The sequence below is a fragment of the Symphalangus syndactylus genome, chromosome 11 (genome assembly GCF_028878055.3).
Source record: "Symphalangus syndactylus isolate Jambi chromosome 11, NHGRI_mSymSyn1-v2.1_pri, whole genome shotgun sequence".
In the NCBI taxonomy this organism is placed as follows: Eukaryota; Metazoa; Chordata; class Mammalia; order Primates; family Hylobatidae; genus Symphalangus; species Symphalangus syndactylus.
The window spans coordinates 55,188,837-55,215,046 of NC_072433.2; the positions used below are offsets into that span (position 1 = coordinate 55,188,837).

At 51.1% G+C, this 26,210-nt stretch overlaps 1 protein-coding gene across 46 annotated transcripts; it reads left to right on the forward strand.

The window, feature by feature from the left end:
* The first annotated feature begins 7,224 nt into the window (after window positions 1-7,224).
* Window positions 7,225-23,691, forward strand: ATXN2L (ataxin 2 like). 46 transcript variants are annotated; one of them, XM_055298225.2, is made up of 24 exons: window positions 7,225-10,064; window positions 11,884-11,920; window positions 12,142-12,198; window positions 12,288-12,359; window positions 12,736-12,886; window positions 12,992-13,116; window positions 15,521-15,612; window positions 15,983-16,183; window positions 16,784-16,959; window positions 17,141-17,251; window positions 18,654-18,866; window positions 18,963-19,034; window positions 19,283-19,353; window positions 19,529-19,824; window positions 19,909-19,978; window positions 20,522-20,668; window positions 20,801-20,873; window positions 20,964-21,151; window positions 21,516-21,645; window positions 21,736-21,857; window positions 22,007-22,216; window positions 22,391-22,634; window positions 22,784-22,948; window positions 23,186-23,359. In XM_055298225.2, exons 1-23 carry the CDS (start codon window positions 9,763-9,765, stop codon window positions 22,936-22,938), a joined length of 3,315 nt encoding a protein of 1,104 aa, XP_055154200.1. In that variant the 5' UTR covers window positions 7,225-9,762; the 3' UTR covers window positions 22,939-22,948; window positions 23,186-23,359. The 46 variants fall into 46 exon arrangements, with proteins under 46 accessions (XP_055154200.1, XP_055154204.1, XP_055154199.1 ...); XM_055298229.2 differs by having other exon boundaries at window positions 23,209-23,359; XM_055298224.2 differs by having other exon boundaries at window positions 22,784-22,943.
* The last annotated feature ends 2,519 nt before the right edge of the window (window positions 23,692-26,210 follow it).

Below are 26,210 nucleotides of genomic sequence, written 5' to 3' on the forward strand. Positions count from 1 at the left end.
AACTGGCGGGATGGAAGCAGATCATTCTGCCATTTTTCTAGATCTTTGCACATCAAATCTGGGGCTGATCCCACGTTTAGCCTGCCTGTGAGGTTTACAATAATTTTCCCAGCTGTGTGATGATCAATGATTTCAAATTCGCCAATGTAACCATGCTTCATCATCACAGTTAGAAACCGGACGATGACTTTGGAGAACGGCCTAATAAGAACCTGGCATTTTGCCTCTCTTTTTGGCATTGGCATTGTTGATGTTCTTTTTTTTTTTTTTTTTTTGAGACGGAGTCTCGCTCTTTCTCCAGGCTAGAGTGCAGTGGTACGATCTCGGCTCACTGCAACCTCTGCCTCCTGGGTTCAAGCGATTCTCCTGCCTCTGCCTCCCATGTAGCTAGGATTACAGGCGTGCGCCACCACGCCCAGCTAATTTTTGTGTTTTTAGTAGAGACGGGGTTTCACCATGTTGGCCAGGATGGTCTTGATCTCTTGACCTCATGATCTGCCTGCCTCAGCCTCCCAAAGTGCTGGGATTACAGGCGTGAGCCACAGCACCCAGCCTGTCGATGTTCTCGAGAGCATCAGCCAGGACAGTCATATGCACCATTTTGGTGGCAGGGGAAGATGGCGGAAAGAGCTTTCTTTTTTTTCTCTCCTCGTCTTTATTTTTTATACAAGTTATTGTAGGTTAACTCTACAATTTGGCGTTTAGGTAGCAGAATATTCAAGACTATGATTTGAGGAGTAATTAAAATAGCCAGCAACTGGTGCAATGACCATTATGACAGCGAGTCTCATTTTGGGGAAACAGTGAGAACTTTCCTTGTATGAAGGATAACTATCTCTTTTTTTAGTTTTTTAATTTTTGTGGGAACTTGGTAGGTGTATATATTTACAAGGTACATGAGATATTTTGATACAGGCACACAATGCATAATAATCACATCAGGGTAAATGTGGTATTCAGCACCTCCAGCATTTATCCTTTGTGTTACAAAGAATCAAATTAAACTTTTAGTTTAGGTTTTGTTTTGTTTTGTTTTTTCTTTTGAGACAGAGTTTCACTCTTGTCACCCAGTCTGGGGTGCAATGGCGCGATCTCGGTTCATTGCAATCTCTGCCTCCGGGTTCAAGTGATTCTCCTGCGTCAGGCTCCCAAGTAGCTGGGATTACAGGCATGCACCACCACACCCAACTAATTTTGTATTTTTAGTAGAGATTTCTCCATGTTGGTTAGACTGGTCTCAAACTCCCAACCTCAGGTGATGCGCCCACCTCAACCTCCCAAAGTGCGGTTACAGGCGTGAGCCACCACGACTAGCCTTTTTTTTTTTTTTTTTTTTTTTTGAGATGGAGTCTTACTCTGTCGCCCAGGCTGGAGTGCAGTGGTGAGATCCTGGCTCACGGCAATCTCTGCCTTCCAGGTTTTTTGTTTGTTTGTTTTGAGACAGTCTTGCTCTGTTGCCCAGGCTGGAGGGCAATGGCGCAATCTCGGCTCACTGCAATCTCTGCCTTGTGTGTTCAAGCGATTCTCTTGCCTCAGCCTCCTGAGTAGCTGGGATTACAGGTGTGCGCCACCACGCCCGGCTAATTTTTGTATTTTAAGTAGAGGCAGGGTTTCACCATGTTGGTCAGGTTGGTCTTGAACTCCTGACCTCGTGATCCACCTGCCTTGGCCTCCCAAAGTGCTGGGATTATAGGCGTGAGCCACCACACTCAGCCTCTGCCTTCCAGGTTTAAGCAATTCTCCTGTCTCAGCCTCCCGAGTAGCTGGGATTACAGGCACCCACCACCACACCTGGCTGATTTTTGTATTTTTAGTAGAGACGGGGTTTCACCATGTGGGCCAGGCTGGTCTCGAACTCCTGACCTCAAGTGATCCACCTGCCTCGGCCTTCCAAAGTGCTGGGATGACAGGCGTGAGCCACCACGCCTGGCCCTCTTTTAGTTATTTTTAAACGTACAATAAATTATTGTTGACTGTAGTCACCCTGTTGTGCTATCAAGTAATTTTTTTTAATCTTTTTTTTTTTTTGACAGGGTCGCTCTGTGTTACTCAGGCTGGAGTGCAGTGGCGTGATCTCTGCTCACTGCAGCCTTGACCTCCCAGCAGGCTCAAGCAATCCTCCTGCCTCATCCTCCCGAGTAGCTGGGACTACAGGCGTGCGCCACCATGCCCAGCTAAGATCTTTTTAAAAATGCTTAATCCAGAAGTCATTACAAACAAATACTAGATCTTATTTATTCTATCTAACTATATTTCTGTACCCATTAACCATTCTGCTTTCCCCGCCTCCGTTACCCTTCCCAATCTCTGGTAACCATCCTTCTACTCTCTGTCTCCAGGAGTTCAACTGTTTTTCATTTTTGGCTCCCACAAATAAGTGAAAACTTTTGAAGCTTGTCTCTGTGCCCACCTTATTTCACTTAGCATTATGACCTCAAGTTCCATTCATGTTGTCACATATGACAGGATCTCATTCTTTTTTATGGCTGAATAGTACTCCATTACATATATGTACCACATTTTCTTTATCCATTCATCTGTTTGTTGGGTTTTTTTTCTGTTTTTGTTTTGAGATGGAGTCTCCACCTGTTGCACAGGCTGGAGTGCAGTGGCATGATCTCAGCTCACTGCAACCTCTGTCCACCTCCCAGGCTCAAGCGATTCTCCTGCCTCAGCCTTCCAAGTAGCTGGGATTACAGGCGCCTGCCACCAGGCCCGGCTAATTTTTGTATTTTTAGTAGAGATGGAGTTTCACCTTGTTGGCCAGGCTGGTCTCGAACTCCTTACCTCAAGTGATCTGCCTGCCTCAGCCTCCCAAAGTGCTGGGATTACAGGCATGAGCCACCGCGCCTGGACAATTTTTACTTTTTTTTTTTTTTTTTTTTTGAGATGGAGTCTTGCTCTGTCACCCACGAGGCTGGAGTGCAGTGGCGAGATCTCGGCTCACTGCAATCTCTGCCTCCTGGGTTCAAGAATTCCCCTGCTTCTGCCTCCTGAGTAGCTGGAACTACAGGTGCACACCACTACGCCTGGCTAATTTTTTGTATTTTAGTAGAGACAGGGTTTCACCATGTTGGCCAGGCTGGTCTCGAGCTCCTGACCTCAAGTGATCCACCCCCCTCAGCCTCCCAAAGTGCTGGGATTACAGGCATGAGCCACCACACCTGGCCTTTTGGAAACATTTGAGTGTAGGTTGCATCTATCACACTCCCTTGCCCCATCATACTTCTTTGTATATTTACTAAGAATATACCCTGGGTTGGGCTTGGTGGCTCACGCCTGTAATCCCAGCACTTTGGGAGGCCAAGGTGGGCAGATCACTTGAGGTCAGGAGTTCAAGACCAGCCTGGCTAATGTGGTGAAACCCCGTATCTACTAAAAATACAAAAATTAGGCCGGGCGCGGTGGCTCACGCCTGTAATCGCAGCACTGTGGGAGGCTGAGGCGAGTGGATCACCTGAGGTCAGGAGTTCAAGACCAGCCTGACTAACATGGAGAAACCCCGTCTCTACTAAAAATACAAAATTAGCCGGACATGGTGGCACATGCCTGTAATCCCAGCTACTCAGGAGGCTGAGGCAGGAGAATCACTTGAACCCAGGAGGCGGAGGTTGCAGCGAGCCGGGATCTCACCACTGCACTGCAGCCTGGGTGACAAGAGGGAGGGAGACTGTCTCAAAAAACAAAACAAAACAAAAAAACACCCTGGCGGGGCATGGTGGCTCATACCTGTGATCCCAACACTTTGGGAGGCAGAGGCAGGTGGATAGCTTGAGGCCAGCAGTTCAAGACCAGCATGGGCAACACAGCAAAACCCCATCTTTACTAAAAGAAAAAAAAAAAAGAAACAAAAAATTAGCTGGGCGTGGTGGTGCACACCTATAGTTCCAGCCACAACTACTTGGGAGACTGAGGTGGGAGGATCTCTTTTTTTTTTTTTTGAGACAGAGTCTCGCTCTGTCGCCCAGGCTGGAGTGCAGTGGTGCAATCTCGGCTCACTGCAAGCTCCACCTCCCGGGTTCACGCCATTCTTCTGCCTCAGCCTCTCCGAGTAGCTGGGACTACAGGCGCCCGCCACCACGCCCGGCTAATTTTTTTGTATTTTTAGTAGAGATGGGGTTTCACCGTGGTCTCGATCTCCTGACCTCGTGATCCGTCCGCCTCGGCCTCCCAAAGTGCTGGGATTACAAGCGTGAGCCACCGCGCCCGGCCCTGGGAGGATCTCTTGAGCCTGGGAGGTGGAGACTGCATTGAGCCAAGACCCCACTGCTGCACTCCAGCCTGGGTGACAGAGTGAGACCCTGTCTCAACAACCACAAAAAAGAATACATCCTTCCATATCTCCAGTAGAGTCATAACACATTCAGGAAATTTATCATGGATGCAATACTTTGTAGTCTATATTCTAAGTTTATCAATTTTCCCCATACTGTCTGTTTTGTTTTTATTTTGAGATAGGGTCTCGCTCTGTCACTCAGGCTGGAGTGCAGTGGCAAGATCACGGCTCACTGCAGCCAGGACCTCCTGAGCTCAAGCAATCCTCATTTTCCCCCAGCCCCCCATTACAGGTAACCAACTTGATGAGTTTCTGGTTTATACTTTGTTTTTCTTTCTTTTTTTTTCTTTTTTCTTTTGAGATGGAGTCTCGCTCTGTCACCCAGGCTGGAGTGCAGTGGCGCGATCTCGGCTCACTGCAAGCTCCACCTCCTGGGTTCACGCCATTCTCCTGACTCAGCCTCTCCAAGTAGCTGGGACTACAGGCGCCCGCCACCACACCCGGCTAATTTTTTGTATTTTTAGTAGAGACAGGGTTTCACCGTGGTCTCGATCTCCTGACCTCGTGATCCGCCCGCCTCGGCCTCCCAAAGTGCTAGGATTACAAGCGTGAGCCACCGTGCCCGGCCTATACTTTGTTTTTCTTGGCAAAAACCTGCAGATACATTTATGTCTTCATATTTCCCCTTCTTCCTTATACAAAATGTAGCACAGTATACAAAAGGTAGCACAGTCTTTTGAAGTTTGCTTTCTTTTTCTTTTTCTTTTTTTTTTTTCTTTTTTTTGAGATGTTGTCTGGCTCTGTCGTCCAGGCTGGAGTGCAGTGGCATGATCTCGGCTCACTGCAACCTCCACCTCCCGGGTTCAAGCGATTCTTCTGCCTCAGGCTCCTGAGTAGCTGGGACTACAGGCGTGAGCCACCACACCAGCTAATTTTTGTATTATTAGTAGAGACGGAGTTTCACCATATTGGCCAGGCTGGTCTCGAACTCCTGACCTCGCAATCCACCCACCTTGGCCTCCCAAAGTGCTGGGATTACAGGCGTGAGCCACCGCACCCAGCGAACTTTGCTTTCTTTACATAATATTGTACCTTGATGGCCGGGCAAGGTGGCTCACGCCTGTAATCCCAGCACTTTGGGAGGCCAAGGTGGGTGGATCACAAGGTCAGGAACTTGAGACCAGCCTGGCCAATATGGTGAAACCCCAACTCTACTAAAAATACAAAAATTATTCGGGCGTGGTGGTGGGTGCCTGTAGTCCCAGCTACTTGGGAGGCTGAGGCAGGAGAATCGCTTGAACCTGGGAGGTGGAGGTTGCAGTGAGCCGAGATAGTGCCACTGCACTCTAGCCTGGGTGACAGAGCGAGACTCCATTTCAAAAAAAAAAAGAAAAAAAAATTGTACCTCGGTCAGATCACAAGGTCAGGAGATCAAGACCATCCTGGCTAACACGGTGAAACCCGTCTCTATTAAAACTACAAAAAATTAGCCGGGCATGGTGGCGGGCGCCTGTGGTCCCAGCTACTCGGGAGGCTGAGGCAGGAGAATGGCATGAACCCGGGAGGCAGAGCTTGCAGTGAGCCAAGATCGTGCCACTGCACTCCAGCCTGAGTGACAGAGCAAGACTCCGTCTCAAAAAAAAAAAATAATAATAATTGTACCTTGGAAATCACTCCATATTTAATCATAGTGATATATATATATATATATACTTTTTTTTTCTAGATGAAGTCTCTTTCTTATCCCCCAGGCTGGAGTACAATGGCATGATCTTGGCTCACTGCAACTTCTGCCTCCCAGCTTCAAGCAGTTCTTCTGCCTCAAGCCTCCTAAGTAGCTGGGATTACAGGCACCTGCCACCATGCCTGGCTAATTTTTGTATTTTTAGTAGAGATGGGGTTTTACCATGTTGGCCAGGCTGGTCTCGAACTCGTGACCTCACGTGATCCAACCACCTCGGCCTCCTAAAGTGCTGGGATTACAGGCGTGAGCCACTGAGCCCGGCCATAGTGATATAATTTTTAAATTGCACACGATAAGACAACATTCCCACTTAGTGGGTAACACTAAGTCGTTGTTACCCAACGACTTAGTGAGGGGGTGGGTGCCAGCCACTGAGCTAGGCATGAGGGATAGAGAAATGCCCTTTATGACCTCAAATTCCAAAAGAAAGGTGAGACAAATATAAACAAAAACAATACACTGCTCTGGGAGCCCAGAGGAGGGACTCAGTAATAGAGGATGTTCCAAAGAACTGATACTTGGGCTTGAAGAACGAGAAAGTAGAGAATTGTAAGAGAATTCTATGTGAACAGTGCTTGTATGGAAGAGTTGAATAAGGGTGTTACAGTAGGTAGCTAGTGAGACATGAGCCGGGCAGGAGTGCTGCCCCAACCCCACCACCAGGAATGTCAGGCAACCATCAGGTGATGGTCAGGTGGTTGTTAACCTTGTCTCTAAAATAGTAATTGGTTGCAGCCAGCACCAGGGAAAGGCAGTCTCCAAATAGATGGAAAACACTTGAAACTGGTGATCAGCAGCTTCTCGATAAGATCTCAGAAGTTGGGTAAGTGGACTCAAGCTTGTGCACCAAGAGACAAAATGGTGGAGTTTAATGGTACATGCCCTTCCTCCAGGAATGCTAGACCCATAAGGGAAGAATGCCTCAAGTGAGCATGTGCACTTCAGTATACTGAACACACTGTGCTTGTGGCCCCTCCAAGTGCTGGCAGGCCACCGTGCATGTGGACAGCCCATGCCAAGGTAGGAATCAGGTGAGAAGAGATGCAAACCGTAAACCCCTGGAAGCATGCCAACGTATGAAACCCCAAGTCAAAGGTCAAACCAGGTACTTGAATCTGTCAAGTCATTCACGCCTGGCCCTCTTCCAAGTGTACTTTACTTCCTTTCATTCCTGCTCTAAAACTTTTTAATAAACGTTCACTCCTGCTCTAAAACTTGCCTCTGTCTCTCCCTCTGCCTTACGCCCCTTGGTGGAATTCTTTCTTCTGAGGAGGCAAGAATTGAGGTTGCTGTAGACCCCATGCAAATTAGCTGCCACTAGCAAGGGCAAGGTAAGCTATGGAAAAAGAAGTTTCTTGGGGCTAAAACTCAGAATTTGAGTGTGCAGCAGGATGGGGTAGATGGAAGGGGGTTAGAGTGCTCAGTGCTCACAATCTGTCAATGAGGGTAGAGAGGTGGCATGGCACCAGGTGGTCCAGGTAATGCCAGGAAAAAGCTGGACTGTGTTAGGGAACCCAGGAGACATGATGGCCTTTAAAACAGCATTTGGGCCGGACGTGGTGGCTCATGCCTGTAATCCCAGCACTTTCGGAGGCCGATGCGGGTGGATCACCTGAGGTCGGGAGTTCAAGATCAGCCTGACCAACATGGAGAAACCCCGTCTCCACTAAAAATACAAAATTACCCGGGTGTGGTGGCGCATGACTGTAATCCCATCTACTCAAGAGGCTGAGGCAGGAGAAACGCTTGAACCCGGGAGGTGGAGGTTGTGGTGAGCCGAGATCGCGCCATTGCACTCCTGCCTGGGCAATAAGAACGAAACTCCATCTCAAAACCAAACAAACATCATTTGGATCCACTCACCTTACAGATATTTCACTGAGTGCCTGCAGTGTGCTAGGGTACTGCAGAGCAAGAAGTAAGTCAAGATCCTAATCCTTAGGGAGCTGACATTAGCAGGAAGACAGAATTAAAGGAGCTATTAGAATACAGTGGGATAAATTGCTCGGCGAGCACACAGGAGGGGAAACTAGCACATCTGAAGGCAGGAGTGAGGCAGGGCAAAGGACTATTACCCGAAGAGTAAGGCAGTGTTGTAGCTAGGCGTGCATGTGTTTGGTGCGGAGGGGCTGGGAAGAGTTCCAATGCTAATATTTAGAGCGAAGAGATTGAGACATTGAGAGTTTCTCTGGGATTAAGACCACATGGACTTAACAGCTCCATTCCATTCTCCACGTTGCAAAGAGTAAACCTTTAAAAATGCAAATCTGACCTCTTTTCATTTTTTTTTGTTTGTTTGTTTTGGGAGGAAGGAGTCTTGCTCTGTCATCCAGGCTGGAGTGCAGTGGTGCAATCTGGGCTCCTATTCCCCTGCCTAGAAACCCATCTCCCCCTGCCCTCTTATCAGTTTTTTTTATAATTTAAAATTTATTTTTTGTAGAGACGAAATCTCACTTTGTTGCCTAGGCTGGTCTCAAACTCCTGGCCTTAAACGATCCTTCTGCCTTGGACTCCCAAAATGTTAGGATTACAGGTGTGAGCCACTGCGCCCGGCCCTCCTGTCCGTTATCTGGTCTCCCAAAACTGGATTAAGATTAGGTGTCACTCCCATTTGCTCTTGTAGTGCCCTGTGCTTCACCTACTAGATCTCGTCAAATTCTCTGAATCCGCCACTAGCATGAACTCCTCGAGAGCAGAAGCAGTTTAATTATCCTTGTGTCCAAAACAACTAACTGAATACCCCAATGCCCAACTCATTTTGAATGAATGAAGCTGCCTTCATTGCAGGGTCGGGTGGAGGATTTTGAATTCGGAAGCTTGGGCTTCAGTCTTTGTTATTACAGTTTAAAGATTCATTCTCGGGCATGGAGGAACAATTTAGGTCAAAATCACAAAAATTTAAAATAATTTAGGACGAGGCGTAAATTTATCTGCAAAGATCAACACGCTCAAACGAATCACTTTAATGTTCATCAGTCTTTTACTTGAAGCAAAGTGGAGGGTACCTACCACCTACCTAAAAGCGCAGTGGCTCGGATGGTCCTATCCCGGAGATTTCCTTGGCACCTAAGGCTCCGCCCACTAGTCCCCAAGTGGCGGAAGAGCCTCACGCAAGACGTGCCGCCTAACACTCCCGCGGAGGCATCGCGACGCAGCGACGGCGTGGGCGGAGCAGCCGGCCCTTCCTCTGGCGCCTTCGGCTCCTCCCCCAGCGCCTCACACGCTCATTGTGAAGCGACAGCGGCCGCCGGCTTCTAAGGCGGTTTTGAGACCTTGAGACCCTAAATCCTTGGCGCGCGTGAGCGCCCGCGCCACTCCTTACCCACTCCTAGGGCTAGGGGTGCGAGGTTCACCGACTTGATTCTCTCCCCTTCTCCCGCCGGGAGCTAACCGCGCCGGTGTGCGCGGCACCTGGCGCCACTGCTCGTTCCTGCCGCCCCTCCCCCCGGGGGCTCCCACCCGCGCGCTCCTCCCTCTCCGCGCCCCGGCGACGCGCACGCGCGCCAGCCCGGCTCGCGCCCTCTCGCTTTCCTCCAGCCCGCGAGACCCCCTCCCCTTCCGCCTCGCGGCGCTTCCTCGCGCCGCGGTCTTCTCTCTCCACCCCCGACACCGCGGGGCTCCCCCCGCCCGCCAACGGCGGGCCCCGGCTGCCCGATCCCCCTCGCTTCCCGCGCTCTCCAGCGGGGCCCCAGCCCCCTCTCTCCCTCCCTTCCTTCTAATTCCCCTTCCGGACGCTGCCATCATGTTGAAGCCTCAGCCGCCACAACAGCCCTCCCAGCCCCAGCAGCCGCCCCCCACGCAACAGGCCGTGGCCCGCCGGCCCCCCGGGGGCACCAGCCCTCCCAACGGCGGCCTCCCGGGGCCTCTGGCCACCTCTGCGGCTCCTCCCGGGCCTCCAGCGACCGCCTCCCCCTGCCTGGGGCCTGTGGCTGCTGCCGGGAGCGGGCTCCGCCGGGGAGCCGAAGGCATCTTGGCGCCGCAGCCGCCGCCGCCGCCGCAGCAGCACCAGGAGAGGCCGGGGGCCGCCGCCATCGGCAGCGCCAGGTGAGGAGGGTGGGCTCCGGGCGAGGGAGCCGCGGCCACCCAGAGGCTGCGGCTCGGTTCCGGCGGGGCGGACCCCGACCCAGCACCATGAGGGGCACCGGCTGGATGGGTAGTCCCCGTGAAGCTGGGGGAGGGCCCCCTCAGGTCCGAACAGGTCGGACGGAAAGGGTCCCCGGGCGGCCACCGGAGCACTGAGGGGCCGCGCTCGGCTCTCGGGGCCTAGTCAGGGCTCGCAGCCCCGGCCTTCAGGGGAGGCGGGGCGCATCCCGCCGGCGCCGTCGGAACGGGGAGTTGAGGGGGGGGCAAGGAGCTGATCGGGGTCCCCGGTTCCATTACCACGAAGGGTCTCGCGGTCCCCGGCTTCAGCCAATGGGGAGTCTGCTGCGGGAAGGGGTCCCCGGCCGTAGCCAATGGAGGGGGGCGCGCGGCCCACAGTTTGGCCAATAGGGAGGGAGGGACTTGGGAGCGGGTTGCTGCCTCCCCCTTCCCGGTCTGGCCAGTAGGAGGGGAGCGAGGTGGGCGGGGGGACGGAAGGAGGGATGACTGGGAGGACTGCGGGCCGGGAGCCTCTGGCGCGCGCGCCCTCTTCCCGTACGTGCGCGTGGGTGCTCGGTCTCATGACCCGGGCATTCGCGCGCCCCGGGAACACCTAGGGCAGGGGCTAGTTCGTGGAGGGGCTCATCTGGTGGCAGTGCATGAGTAGTGGAGGCCCTGCTCAGTTTTTCCTGTGCGCGTGTGTGTGTGTTAATGGAATTAAGAGTGGTCGCACACGCAGGCGCAGTGGGCTCAGATCGCGGGAGGTGGGGATTCGAAAAGGCCCGTGGGCTTTAGTGCGCAGGCGCAGACCGGGCGAGGCCTCCCGGTGGATGGCTTTTGCGGCTGCGCTGTCCCCCAGCCCCGCCAGCGGCCCCCTCTTCGCCCTCAACCGCCGGTTACATCAGCCAGCGACAAGCAGGGTTACCTGGCGATTGGTGATACCCGCAGAGTGGGTAACGGGCTGAATGAGTCATGGGGTCGAGGGGATGGGGTGTGGAGGGGATACCCCTCCTCCCGCAGTTTGAGGAGTCTGGCTGCTGAAAATGATTCTTTTCTGTTTGGGAGGTAATGTACTTGAGCTAGGTAGTTCCAAAGCTACACTCCTGGAGCTTTTGCCCTCATAGCTGGTGTGGGTTTTTGGTTAATACTGTAGCATTGATCTGTTGGTAGCCTGCAGCCCTAGCCCCTTTCTCGTTGGTTCTTAGAGCAATTGACAACCATTGTTGATTAGGATCTTTTTTGCTGGCATTTGGAGAAAATGTGTTTGCTGGCTTATTAATGTCTATTTCTTTCTTCCTCTACAAGGTGAGAGTTTGAAAATCTTATTTATTGGCCGGGCGCAGTGGCTCATGCCTGTAATGCTAGCAATTTAGGAGGCAAAGGTGGGAGGATCCCTTGAGCCCAGGAGGTCGAGACCAGCCTGGGCAACACAGATAGGAAATGCCATCTCTACTAAAAATTAAAAAAAAAACAAACAAAAGCCAGGAGTGGTGGTTCGCACCTATAGTCCCAGCCACTCGGGAGGCTGAGGCAGGAAGATTGCTTGAGCCTTGGAGGTTGAGGCTGCAGTGAGCTGAGATCGCGCCACTGCACTCCAGCCTGGGCAACAAAGGGAGACCTTGTCTCAAAAAAAAAAATAGAAAAGAAAAATCTTACTGATTAACGATTTTGTAGTCTAAATCAGCATCATCAGGTGGTATATACTTCTAGGATTTAACATTAATTTCATAGTGGTCTAAGAGGGCTTGAACAGACTTAAGTAATTTCTTGTTTTCTTTTATAGGGGACAGAGCACAGGAAAGGGACCCCCACAGTCACCTGTGAGTGTCTTCTCCCACCCTTTTTAAGATACATGGACCTAAAAGATACATAATGTGGGAATATAGGGCACATTAGGTCTAGATAGACTCTAATGTACTCAGGAGGGCTGTGGGCCCAGCACATACAAGGCAGAATGAGTAGAGTGCGGCGGGCATTTAGAAAAGAAAATGAGGTGTCGACTGATGACTCCTTTAATTCTTCTTCCTATATTAACTGACAGGTGTTTGAAGGCGTCTACAACAATTCCAGAATGCTGCATTTCCTTACAGCTGTTGTGGTAAGTTGGTACTTAACCCCCGGGTTGTTTAAGGAACATAATGCATCTACTTTCTGGAGACACTCTTCTTATTTTTCCCTCTTTGCCAGGGCTCCACTTGTGATGTAAAGGTGAAAAATGGTACCACTTATGAGGGTATCTTCAAGACGCTAAGCTCAAAGGTCAGTGTACTCAAATTTAATTATTTTTGGAGTTGCAGAGTAGGAGGAGAATGAAATAGGCTCATTGAAGATGTTAGTTGGGTGGTGTCAGAGTATGCCTGTAGTTGTTTCTGTAGGCCTGTGCTGAATAGTGCTGCAGGGAAAAAAGACAAATTTGAGGGCTGGGTACTTGAATGTTAAAGTATTTAAGTTTAAATTTTTGTGAGACTTTTGCTAAGTCCTGTGGCTGGTGTTGAGAAGACATGCACTTGGTTCCAAGCGTATTGAGGATGTAGTGTTGTGAAAAGTTTGGGAAGGGTAAGAGAAATCCAGTTCTATTTTTGCCTTCACCTTTCTTGAAACTGACCCATGGGTATGGGGAATGGGGTGTTTGTAGTTTGAACTAGCCGTGGATGCTGTGCACCGGAAAGCATCTGAGCCAGCAGGTGGCCCTCGTCGGGAGGACATTGTGGACACCATGGTGTTTAAGCCAAGTGATGTCATGCTTGTTCACTTCCGAAATGTTGACTTCAACTACGCTACTAAAGGTATTGTCCTAGGCTGTTACCTTAGACCTGCTCTGTGTGCATAGGGGACAGAAAGAAGTCTGTGAAATATTGCCTGACTCCTGATCTTCACCTCTGCCCCCACAGACAAGTTCACCGATTCAGCCATTGCCATGAACTCGAAAGTGAATGGGGAACACAAAGAGAAGGTGCTTCAGCGCTGGGAGGGGGGTGACAGCAACAGCGACGACTATGACCTCGAGTCCGACATGGTACAGCCTCCTTTCCTGAGAACTTGGGAGCTGGACAGACAGAATGGGTTGTTGACAGCGAGGTTCATTTGAGGGGAGGGGGGAATATTTACTGTCGCCCATTGAAGGTGGTCAGATAACAAATAGAAAGGTATAGGAAATAGCAAAGTAAAAATATCTATTCTCAGCTGGGTGCAGTGGCTCATGCTTGTAATCCCAGCACTTTGGGAGGCCAAGTCTGGTGGGTCACTTAAGGCAAGGAGTTCAAGACCAGCCTGGGCAACGTGGTGAAACCCTGTCTCAACAAGATATATAAAAGCTAGCAAGGTTTGGTGGCACGTACCTGTAGTCCCAGCTACTTGGGAGGCTGAGGTGGAAGGATCACTTGAGCCCAGGGAGGTCGAGGCTACAGTGAGCTGTGATCATACCACTGCGCTCCAGCCTGGGTAGACCCTGTCACACACAACAAAACCAAAACATCAACTTACTCTCTTACTATCTATAATTAACCACTCCTAGCTTTTGCATCACGTTATTTTTCAACATAACAAAAAGTACAGATTACTGTGTAGGCCCATTTCTGTTCCCAAAATCAGCTACTCTGAGGCATTTAAAATCTCTCATGAGGCTGAGCACAGTGGCTCATTCCTGTAGTCCCAGCTACTTGGGAGGCCAAGGCAGGAGGATCACTTGAGCCCAGGAGTTTGAGGCTGCAGTAAGCTAAGATTGTGCCACTGGACTCCAGTGTGAGCGACAGTGAGGCTGTCTCAAAAAAAATAAATAAAAACCGCTCGTGAATAGAGCTGAGCATGGTGGTCCCACACCTGTAGTCCCAGCTACTCAGGAGGCTGAGGTAGGAGAATCATTTGGTGCACTATGGCTGAACTTGTGAATGGCCACTGTGCCCCAGCCTGGGCATCATAGTGAGACTATCTGTTGAGAAACAAATGTCTTGTGAATGAATATATTATTATGTTTAGTTTATACAAGAATTTGCTTTTCTTGCCTTTTCGAACTTCTCATGGTGATACATAGATCTAGTTCTTTGCTTCTATCGTTGTGTGCTGTTTTCAAATATCCACACACATGTGTACACAGCAAATTGTATTTGTCCTTTTCCTTAATCATCTGCATTTGGTTGCCATTATTTTGCTGCTAAAAATAGTACCTTGCTGGACTTTTAGAACATATATTCCCCACGTACATGTGCCAGAATTTTTCTGGGATGTCTTGGAAATAGAATTGTTAGGTCTTATGACTTTTCAGGTTTACTAGTTATTGCTAATTTCTGCTGCAATTGTTAGTAATTATTAACAGTTGCAGGCCGGGTGCGGTGGCTCACACCAGTAATCCCAGCACTTTGGGAGGCCAAGGCGGGCGGATCCACCTGAGGTTGGGAGTTTGAGACCAGCCTGACCAACGTGGAGAAACCCCATCTCTACTAAAAATACAAAATTAGCTTGGCGTGGTGGCACATGCCCGTAACCCCAGCTACTCACGAGGTTGAGGCAGGAGAATCGCTTGAACCCAAGGAGACGGAGGTTGCAGTGAGCCAAGATTGCACCATTGCACTCCAGCCTGGGCAACAAGAGTGAAACTCTGTCTCCAAAAAAAAAAAATTGCAGTTATTAATTACAATTATTAGTTGATTACTTTTGCCAGCCACATTCCTATTTTTTTTCACTCCTGTTTTGTCATTTATTTTTGAGACAAGAGCTTGCTCTGTTGCCCGGGTTTTTGTTGTAGTTGCTGTTTGTTTTTGTTTTTGTTTTTGTTTTTTTTTTTTGGAGACAGGATCTCGCTCCGTCACTCAGGCTGGAGGCTGGAGTGCAGTGGCTCGATCTCAGCTCACTGCAACCTCTGCCTCCCAGGTTGAAGCGATTCTCCTGCCTCAGCCAGGACTGCAGGCATGGGCCACCACGGATGGCTAATTTTTTATTTTTAATAGAGATGGGGTTTCACCATATTGGTCGGGTTGATCTCAAACTCCTTACCTCAGGTGATCCACCCACCTCCCAAAGTGCTGGGATTACAGGCGTGAGCCACCACGCCCAGCCACTCGCCCAGGCCTGAGCGCAGTGGTGCCATAATAGTTCACTGCAGCCTCAAACTCCTGGGCTCAAGTGATCCTCTCAATCTCCTGAGTAGCGAGTAGCTAGGACCCCAGGCATGCACCACCACACCCGGCTGTTTCATTATTTTTTTCTAGAGATGGGCTCTTGCTGTGTTGCCCAGGCTGGCCTTAAACTCCTGGCCTCAGGAGATCCTCCTGCCTCAGCTTCCCAAAGTACCGGGATTACAGGTTTCAGCCACTGTGCCCAGCCAATTTGGTCACATCTTGGAGTTTTTAACCTGATGGAAGGGAAGTGACTTGTCATTGTTGCTTTTCTTGCTGGGTTTTAAAACCTCCCTCCTCCCTCCCCAGTCCAATGGATGGGACCCCAATGAAATGTTCAAGTTCAATGAGGAGAACTACGGTGTGAAGACTACCTATGATAGCAGTCTTTCTTCTTATACGTGAGTATCTTGGTGCTCTCTAGGTGATGTATTGGTGATATGGGGTCACTAAGTGAAGACAGGTTTCCAGATAGAACATAGTTTTTGCTCATTTTTCGGTGGGTGTCCAGGGTCGCCGTCCCCGCTCCTACTCTGCCTTGTGGAATTCTTCCCTCAAAGGTTTTAAGCGTCTAAGTGCTCCTCACATTCCCAGATAAGCCTTGGTGCTCTACCTGGGACGCAGTCGGTGCCTGTTACCCAGATGTTGAGTTGAAAGGATTAAATACTTACATGCTTGAACTAGTGATTGGACTTGTTGAAAGGTTTTTCCTTTTTTCCTCTTTTTGTCCCCTGGCACTGGGATGGTGGTGGTCTGTGGGTGCTGTCTCAGGGTGCCCTTAGAAAAGGACAACTCAGAAGAGTTTCGTCAGCGAGAGCTGCGTGCGGCCCAGTTGGCTCGAGAGATTGAATCAAGCCCCCAGTACCGCCTACGGATCGCCATGGAGAACGACGATGGGCGCACTGAAGAGGAGAAGCACAGTGCAGTCCAGCGGCAGGGCTCAGGGCGGGAGAGCCCCAGCTTGGCATCCAGGTGACTGTTGCAAACAGCCAGGACTACTTGGGGCTTCTGGGAATATCCTGGGGCCTGGGCCCAGAGTTGATGTGTGCTGTGGTTTAAGCCTTGTGACCATGTAAAATGTTATACACAGGTTTAGGAGGTTGAAGTAAAGCAAGATGGTGTAATTTGCCGAAAGTAACAAAGCTGAAGCTTGTAGATCTAAAAAAAAAAAAAAAAAATTCAAAATTTTGGTTTACTTTCTTTTTTTCTCTGTATTTATTTTTATATATGTGCCATTTCTTATAAAAGTGAAATATAACTATATTATTTGTGTCTTATAAAAACTGTCCCTGGAACTACAGTGTGATCCTACTATTGTCATAGGTCAGGAGTTGTAGAATTGTGGCGCACTGGCCAGGTTGGTTAGCTCAGAGTTGATGTCACATGAGGTCATAAATCTGTAGCCACAGAACGTTAAACTAGGGCACGTCTTCAAGTGGGATGGTGCTGGAGCCAGGCACAGTGTGTGTATGTTTGGGGACAGAAGGGGGAGACTTCAGAAGAAGAAATGGCTTCATCTTTCCAAAACGTGGGTTTTGTGGCTACCTGGCCTTATTTGAACTCTTTCCTCAGGGAGGGGAAGTATATCCCTCTGCCTCAACGAGTCCGGGAAGGTCCTCGGGGAGGAGTTCGATGCAGCAGCTCTCGGGGTGGTCGGCCTGGCCTTAGCTCTTTGCCACCTCGTGGCCCTCACCATCTGGACAATAGCAGCCCTGGCCCAGGTTCTGAGGCCCGTGGTATCAATGGAGGTGAGTTATGAGGTGACCAAGGGGCAGGGCAGGGAAGGGGATGCCAAGGAGGTGGGAGGGCAATTGGAGGGGTTTGGGTGTGTTGGAATGACGCTGCATTGGTGGGAATGTAATAGGTCATCTGCCTCCTCTGACATTTTCTTCTCAAAAAAAAAAAAAAAAAAAAAAAAAAACGAAACAGGCCCTTCCCGCATGTCCCCAAAGGCACAGCGGCCTCTGAGAGGTGCCAAGACTCTGTCTTCGCCCAGTAATAGGCCTTCTGGAGAAACTTCTGTTCCACCTCCTCCTGCAGGTAAAGCTTTAGTAGTGTTGAATGAAGAAATGGATGGAAATTTGTAGAGATGTAAATGTCCATTTGTTACAATGCTGGAATGGGAGATAATTTTAAGATAGATGTTTTGGGCGTTTGGGATTTAGTCATATTGGAAAATAGTTCTTCGACTTCCCTAGTGCAGAAGTCTCAACTTAGCAATCCATGGGATGTGTCTGCTTGGCAGACATCTTTTGTTTAGATTTGAATCAGTTGCTAACTTTTTTTTTTTTTTTTTTTTTTGAGACGGAGTCTCGCACTGTTGCCTGGGCTGGAGTGCAGTGGCGCCACCTCGGCTCACTGCAACCTCCACCCCCCAGATTGAAGCGATTCTCCTGTCTCAGCCTCCCAAGTAGCTGGGATTACAGGTGCCCACCACCACAGCTGGCTAATTTTGTATTTTTAGTAGAAGTGGGGTTTTACTGTGTTGGCCAGTCTGATCTCGAACTCCTGACCTCGTGATCCACCCACCTTGCCCCCCCAAAGTGCTGGGATTACAGGCCTGAGCCACCACACCCTGCCAGTTGCTAACTTTTTAAAACAGGCTGAGGTAGGCAGATTGCTTGAGCCCAGAAGTTTAAGACCAGCCTGGGCAACATAGCAAAACCCTTCTGCAAAAAATAAAAAGATGTAGCTAGTCGTGATGGCGTGCACCTGTACTCCCAGCTACTTGAGAGGCTGAGGTGGGGGGAATCGCTGGAGCCCAGGAGGCTGAGGTTGCAGTAACATGGCATCACACCATTGCACTCCAGTCTGGGGAACAGAGCAATACCCTGTCTAAATAAATAAATCAATAGAAGCCATAGAAAATTTTTAGTTTCGGCCGGGCGCGGTGGCGCACGCTTATAATCCCAGCACTTTGGGAGGCCGAGGCGGGCGGATCACGAGGTCAGGAGGTCGAGACCACGGTGAAACCCCATCTCTACTAAAAATACAAAAAATTAGCCGGACGTGGTGGCGGGCACCTGTAGTCCCAGCTACTCGGAGAGGCTGAGGCAGGAGAATGGCGTGAACCCGGGAGGCGGAGCTTGCAGTGAGCCGAGATTGTGCCACTGCACTCCAGCCTGGGCGACAGAGCGAGACTCCGTCTCAAAAAAAAAAAAAAAAAAGAAAATTTTTAGTTTCTTTTGAATTACAGGAAGTTCTGCCAACTGAGCTTGCCTTGCTGCATAGCTTGAGTTGACTGGGACAGAATCCCAGCCACTCCTTTAAGCATTCCAGTCGCCGATAATGCCCATGAGGCCATTTACCTGCTTGTGTTACCTGCCTTGACCTTCTAGACATTTAAGTTGGTGACTCTGGTTGTATAGTGTGTAAACTTTCTTGCTGTTTTGAGTAAGGCCCTTGTACTCACTGCTGTTGACCAGCAGTAACCATCCTACAGCTCCCCCTTTTCTTCCAGTGGGCCGGATGTATCCCCCGCGTTCTCCCAAGTCTGCTGCCCCTGCCCCAATCTCAGCTTCCTGTCCTGAGCCTCCCATCGGCTCGGCAGTGCCAACCTCTTCAGCCTCCATCCCTGTGACCTCATCAGTCTCAGATCCTGGAGTGGGCTCCATTTCCCCAGCTTCTCCAAAGATCTCCCTGGCCCCCACAGATGGTAAGAGCTAGGTGTTTGAGTGCTGTGAATGCATATTTAGTGTGATTTGTGGTTCTGGACAGAAGGACCTTTAGGCATTTCTCTCTCCTTGCACAGTAAAAGAACTCTCTACCAAGGAACCTGGGAGAACTCTGGAGCCCCAGGAGCTGGCTCGGATAGCTGGGAAAGGTGAGGGTGGTTTTTTTTCTGCTGAAGATTAATGCTCCTTTGTCTGGGGGAGAGTATTTCAGTTAGGAAGTTTGTTGGAATTCAGAGGCAAACAATGTCTATCAGCCTTTGGATTATAATTTCACTTCTGTAATTCTCAAGAGTTTCTCTTTTTCTTTGCTTTCTTGTCCTCTGTTCTGTTGGCACTGTGTAGCCACCTTGGAGAAAGAATGTTTTGTATTTTCTTCTTTTTGACTGTTTTCTCATAGTCCCTGGTCTTCAGAATGAACAGAAACGATTCCAACTGGAAGAACTGAGAAAGTTTGGGGCCCAGTTTAAGGTGAGAGAACTGTGGAAGTGAGCTGGGATATTAGCAGGGTAAAGGAGTTGGGAATGGTTCATAGATGAGGCAAAGGATTAGGTAGGGGTCAAAGAGATGAGATCAAGAAAGGATGAAAGAAGAAAGCCGGGCCTAGGGTCTGGGTCAGACTGGACTGTGTATTTCTCTCTTCCAGCTTCAGCCCAGTAGCTCCCCTGAGAACAATCTGGATCCTTTTCCTCCCCGGATCTTAAAGGAGGAGCCCAAAGGAAAGGAGAAGGAGGTTGATGGTTTGTTGACTTCAGAGCCCATGGGGTCTCCTGTCTCCTCCAAGACAGAGTCCGTATCGGATAAGGAGGACAAATCACCCCTGGCACCAGCAGGAGGCACTGAGGGGCCAGAGCAGCCCCAACCACCTTGCCCAAGCCAAACTGGCAGCCCCCCGGTGGGCCTCATCAAGGGAGAAGACAAAGATGAGGGCCCTGTTGCTGAGTGAGTGGTACGGGGTGGGGCTCTGGGAGGATGGCAGGAGGGATGGGAGCAAGCCGTGAAGATTTACTGTACTTTCTCTCACAGACAAGTAAAGAAATCAACGTTGAACCCTAATGCTAAGGAGTTCAATCCTACAAAGCCTCTGCTGTCTGTGGTGAGCTGGGACGGGAGAATGTGGACCTTGGTTTCTGTGGGGAGACTTGGGCAGTGCTTATAGATGAATAGGGGGAGGAGCACTTCACTTCCAGGACCACTTGCCTGGCAGGCAGTGTGAGGAGATGTCATAAAAATGTAAGGATGGCACCTTTGGGGCTAGCTTGGGGAAAATGGACTCAGGTCTCCAGGTTTGGGTGATCAGGGATCCCAGTGAGTCTGATGAGGGGTTAACGGGCGTTTCTTTGGTTCTTGGCATTTGGCTGAGGGAGTATTGGAGTGGGGTAGTCATGAACAGAGGCCAGCTGACTTGGCTTGAGCCCCTGTATTTGGAACGTTTGTGATCTTGAGCTCACTTACGTTCTCTGCCTCACCTGTAACTTTAGAATACTCATCTCATAGGGTTTAATATGAGGCTTTATCAAGATAAGTGCAGAATGTGTTTGGTACCCAGCATTTCATGAATGTTAGCTGTTACTACTCTAGGCATGGCCAGGAGTAGAGGGGAAAATAGAAAATAAAATTGTCCTCCCTTGTTTTGCAGAATAAATCCACCAGTACCCCAACTTCTCCAGGGCCCCGGACTCATTCAACTCCCTCCATCCCGGTGCTGACAGCAGGCCAGAGTGGGCTATATAGCCCCCAGTACATCTCCTACATACCTCAGATCCACATGGGACCAGCTGTGCAGGTATGCAGAGAGACTGGCCGGGCCCAGGGTTAGCGGGGTGGGATTTGGTTGGGCTGGTTGAGGGACCAGGTCAGGCCTGTTCTGGGCATTCGTGAGCAAGTCATTCAGTCTCATCTGTGTCCTCATCTCCAGGCACCTCAGATGTATCCATATCCTGTATCCAATTCAGTGCCTGGGCAGCAGGGCAAGTACCGGGGAGCAAAAGGTGAGCAGGGCTGGGAGGGGCAGGCGGCGAGGCTGCCAAGGGCCTACTGGCAGGTGGAGCTTGAGCTCTGCTCTCTTCCTCTTCTTCCAGGCTCCCTGCCCCCGCAGCGCTCGGACCAACACCAGCCAGCCTCAGCCCCGCCGATGATGCAGGCCGCTGCGGCTGCTGGCCCACCTCTGGTGGCTGCCACGCCCTATTCTTCCTACATCCCCTACAACCCTCAGCAGTTCCCAGGCCAGCCAGCCATGATGCAGCCCATGGCCCACTACCCCTCACAGGTGACTGCGGCCCAGGAGGGCAGTGAGGATCCAGGGCCCCTGCTAGGGATCCCATCTTCTCCAGAGACGTGGGAGCTGGCTATGGGGCGGCAGGCAGCGTTGTGGGTGGGATCGGCCCTCTATGGGATTGGCGGTGTCAGACTTGGGCTTGAGCCCTGGCTCTGGTGGGACCTGTAACAAGGCATTGGACGTCTGTTTATCTCTGAAGCATATTGGAAATAGTGTCTGCTGGGTGGGATCGTTGTGAATGTTGAATCAATAGGGTGATTATGAGGAGGCCCAAGCGGTGCTGTGCACGTAGTGACTGGCAGGACACCTTCCCAGCTGGTGTCTGTGCCAACCACTCCTCTCTCTGTCCCGCCAGCCGGTGTTTGCCCCCATGCTTCAGAGCAACCCACGCATGCTGACGTCGGGCAGCCATCCCCAGGCCATCGTGTCATCCTCTACCCCTCAGTACCCTTCTGCGGAGCAGCCCACCCCCCAAGCCCTTTATGGTGAGTCCTGCGCCTGGTCCCTCTGCTCTGGGCTGTGTGCCAGCCCCCTCTGGTGTGCTCAGCACTGGTTCTCCCTCTTTCCTGCTGCAGCCACTGTTCACCAATCCTACCCACACCATGCCACGCAGCTCCATGCCCACCAGCCGCAGCCAGCTACCACGCCTACTGGAAGCCAGCCGCAGTCCCAGCATGCGGCCCCCAGTCCTGTCCAGGTGCCTGCTGTGGGGGGTACTGAGTGGTCCTGGTGCAGGAATGGGTGGCCGGAAGAGGGGATAGAGCTAGGGGTCATTTCTGAGTAGCGAGGACCAGGGGACAGCGAGTTGCTGGCCTGGGTGGCACTCAACCTTCCCCTCCCCAACAGCATCAGGCGGGGCAGGCCCCACACTTGGGCAGTGGACAGCCACAGCAGAATCTGTACCACCCAGGGGCCCTGACAGGCACGCCGCCCTCTCTGCCACCGGGACCTTCTGCCCAGTCCCCTCAGAGCAGCTTCCCCCAGCCAGCCGCTGTGTATGCCATCCACCACCAGCAGCTGCCCCACGGCTTCACCAACATGGCCCATGTTACCCAGGTAAGAGCCCAGCTGTCCCACTTCTGGGTCTGTTTGCCAGGGCCCATCTGTCATGGGGGCCATCCCATTCCCAAGTCCCTGGTGCCAGCCTTGCCGTAGTGCTCCCTAACTCTGGCTCTCAGAGTCTGTTTCAGGATCCTGTGGTCTTCCTGGCTACTTTTTTGTTCTCCACAGGCCCATGTCCAAACTGGAATCACAGCAGCCCCGCCCCCTCACCCTGGGGCTCCCCACCCGCCCCAGGTGATGCTGCTGCACCCACCCCAGAGTCATGGGGGGCCCCCCCAAGGCGCGGTGCCCCAGAGTGGGGTGCCTGCACTCTCAGCTTCCACACCCTCACCCTACCCCTACATCGGACACCCCCAAGGTGAGCAGCCTGGCCAGGCGCCTGGATTTCCAGGAGGAGCCGATGACAGGATTCGTGAGTTCTCATTAGCTGGGGGAATTTGGCATGGAAGAGCTGAGGGGCTGCAGGTGGGGCAGGATGCACGGGTTCTGGGTGGGGAGTGAGGGGTCTTGGAGGCAGGGCTGTCCCACAGGGCGCCCGCCGACCTGCACCTGTCTGTGAAGTATGTAGGGTGGGCAGAAGCCACAGTCGCCGCCGCCAGGGGCTTGCTCCTGGCTCTGTCCTTTGCTTCCCTCCGTCCTCGCTCAGTTGTGATCCAGCAGCCCCCCTCCCCACTGCCTCCCCAGCTCTCAGTGACCCCGACTGTCTCCTGACTTAGCCGAGGTAAGGTCAGTGCAGCAGACAGGGCCAGACTGGGGTGTGGGGGGCTGAGCTGGGCACATGAGTGAGGGCTCTGGCTTACTGGGAAACAGTGATTGACCTGTGCTTCTGACAGCCCCCGAGACACCTTGAGGAGGCCGCTCCTTCCCAGACACACCCCCACGCCCCCACTGGACGGCATTGGAGGAAGGGACAGCTGCTTGGGTTCTAATGCTCCTGCTCTCTTCTCTTTCCCCTCCAACCAGTTCAATCTCATCCCTCCCAGCAGCTCCCCTTCCACCCCCCGGGGAACTGAAGATTGTCCTGGCCGCGACCTGAGACCTCCATGAGTGGAGGGAAGAGTGATCTATGTCTCTTCCCCCAGCAGCTCGGACCACTCCCAGCCCCCCATCCCCCCATTCCCCGGGGGAGCTGGGGAATTCCTGCCAAGCACCTTGAATGGGAGGGGCCTCACAGAGGGCAGGGCCAGGGTCCAGCAGGGGTGGGGGGTTCCTGCTCTGCCCCTGCCCGTCCCCACCCAGTCTTGCCCTCCCATCCTCTCATCTATTCCCCCGCTGGAGACGGAAGATCTTTTATTTTCTATTATTTATAACTTCAGACTTGGGCCCCCTGTTCTTTCTTTCCCATTAACTTGAGTGACCTGTGTGAGAGACAGACAGATGCCCCACGAGGATGGCTGGACAAGGACTTTTACTTTTTATTACATAAAAATATTAAAAAATAAAAAAAATAAAATTTTAAACTAACTTAACCTGCCTGGAGTTTCCTCCTTGGAGACTAGAGTAGGGTGACAGCTGTCAGTCTTTTGTGGCATTGGTAGGTGCTGCATTGTCACCTGTTCACCTCCATGTAAAAATCGTGTCCAGTGGCCAGCCATGGTGGCTCACGCCTGTAATCCCAGCATTTTGGGAGGCTGAGGGGGCAGATCACCAGGTCAAGAGATCGAGACCATCCTGGCCAACTTGGTGAAACCCCGTCTCTACTAAAAATACAAAAATTAGCCAGGTGTGGTGGGACATGCCTGTAATCCCAGCTACTTGGGAGGCTGAGGCAGGAGAATCACTTGAACCCAGGTGAAACTACGTCTCTACTAAAAATACAAAAATTAGCCTGGCGTGGTGGGACATGTCTGTAATCCCAGCTACCTGGGAGGCTGGGGCAGGAGAATCGCTTGAACCCAGGAAGCGGAGGTTGCAGTGAGCTGAGATGACTCCATTGCATGCCAATGGTGGCCAGTTTTTGAAATGTAGGATGATGGGGAGCCAGATCAGTATCCTGTGCCATTGATTTGAAGGTGGGTTCCAGACGATGTTGTGAAGTTGTGTAGTTGATGACTCAGGTTCTGGATGACCGGATGGCTAAAAGCACGTGAGATGGGAGTCCCCTTCCCAGGATGGGACAGAGCAGTGGCACAGTTCTGAGGATGCTGTCCCTGGCTGGCTTTGGAACTGCCACATAGATAGTTCACCCAGCTGTCTAGTGACTATTTTCTCATCTTGAACTTGGCTTCATCTCAAGGTGTGATTCAAAGTTTCATTTCTAATATGAGTATCTCATGAATTACATACACCTCTTTATGTTGAAGGGTGAATATTTATGGTCATTGGAATTAAAGTCCTGATGGATGTGTAGCTGACAGTGTGGATGAGAGCTGTAAAGGTGAAGCTGTTTGTGGGAGAAGAGGGGAGAGGATTGGTTGGGAACTGGTCTTACTGGGGAGCAGGAGCGAAATTAGGCATTATGGGTGGGACAAGAAGATTGAAGCATGGGATGTGGAAATGACAGCAGGCTCCAGAGGAGGTAGTTTTTCAAGGAGGTTGAGAATTCTGTCGCAGACCTGACTTTGGTTTCCTTGTCTAAAATGGAGGTGATTTCACCTTTCCAGGATTTTAAGGAAGTGGCTGGTGCTCAGTGGTAGACGGGTGTTTCAGCTTTCACCAAAGCCAGAGAAAGCTGGCTGAGACCAGGACAGGAAGAGTGAAGGCTACAGTATTGGGGAAGAATCCCAGTGTATGCAGATTTGGAACTTGGTAATAGGTTCACATGGTGTGGTGGAGGGAAGGGTTTATTAAAGAGGTTAAAAAAAAAAAAAAAATTTTACGTGGTAGCCACTTGGATGCTAAAAATGGGCAGGGTTGGAGTCCCAAGAGCACTCAGCAGGTAGATGTGGGGGGGTGCAGGAGCTGCAAGGCTTCAGCTGGGCTCAGGATGTTTGTTTTTTTTTTTTTTTTTTGAGACGGAGTCTCGCTCTGTCGCCCAGGCTGGAGTGCAGTGGCGCAATCTCGGCTCACTGCAAGCTCCGCCTCCCGGGTTCACGCCATTCTCCTGCCTCAGCCTCCCAAGTAGCTGGGACTACAGGCGCCCGCCACTACGCCCGGCTAATTTTTCTGTATTTTTAGTAGAGACGGGGTTTCACCTGTTAGCCAGGATGGTCTCGATCTCCTGACCTCGTGATCCGCCCACCTCGGCCTCCCAAAGTGCTGGCATTACAGGCGTGAGCCACCGCGCCCAGCCCTGGGCTCAGGATGTTTGAAGTGCAGATGGAGAGACAGGCATCTACTGTGAAATATGACAAGTATTACTGAGTAATCTTTCAATTTTTTTTTTTTTTTTTTTTTAAGAGACGGAGTCCCATTATGTTGGCCAGGCTGGTCTTGAACTCCTGGGCTCAAGCACTTCTGCCTTGGCCTCCCAAAGTGCTGGGGATTACAGGTGTGAGCCACCATGCCCAGCTGAGTAGTCATTTTGATGCTTTCTGGAAGGACTGCAGATTGTACAGCAGTCTGCCCATATCTGGGGGGGATGTGATCTGAGATCCCCAGTGGATGCCCATAGTACCAAACCTTATGTATACTATGTATTTTCCTATATCTATGATGAGGTTTAGTTTCTAAATTAGGCACGATACTCTTGTGCTTCGGGGCCATCACTGAGTAAATAAGGCTTACTTGAACACAATCACTGGAGTGCTGTAACGGTCAATCTGATAACCAGCACGGCTACTAAAGTGACTAACAGGCAAGGGGATGGTTCACGTCCTGACAGGATGGATGGAGCAGGATGGCAAAAGATTTCATCATACTACTCACAATGGTGCTCAACTTATAATCTGAACTGTTAAATAGAAAATTCTAGGTTGGGCGCGGTGGCTCACACCTGTAATCCTAGCGCTTTGGGAGGCTGAGGTGGGTGGATCATGAGGGCAAGAGATCAAGACCATCCTGGCCAACATGGTGAAACCCTGTCTACTAAAAATACAAAAATTAGCTG

Excerpts from the sequence above, each read along its gene's own strand:
- ATXN2L (XM_063611980.1), top strand. The coding sequence starts at position 9,763 with ATGTTGAAGCCTCAGCCGCCACAACAGCCCTCCCAGCCCCAGCAGCCG. Across the intron at positions 17,252-18,653 it reads TGTTCCACCTCCTCCTGCAG|CTCCCCCTTTTCTTCCAGTG; the intron begins GTAAAGCTTTAG and ends ACCATCCTACAG. Across the intron at positions 18,867-18,962 it reads CTCCCTGGCCCCCACAGATG|TAAAAGAACTCTCTACCAAG; the intron begins GTAAGAGCTAGG and ends CTCCTTGCACAG.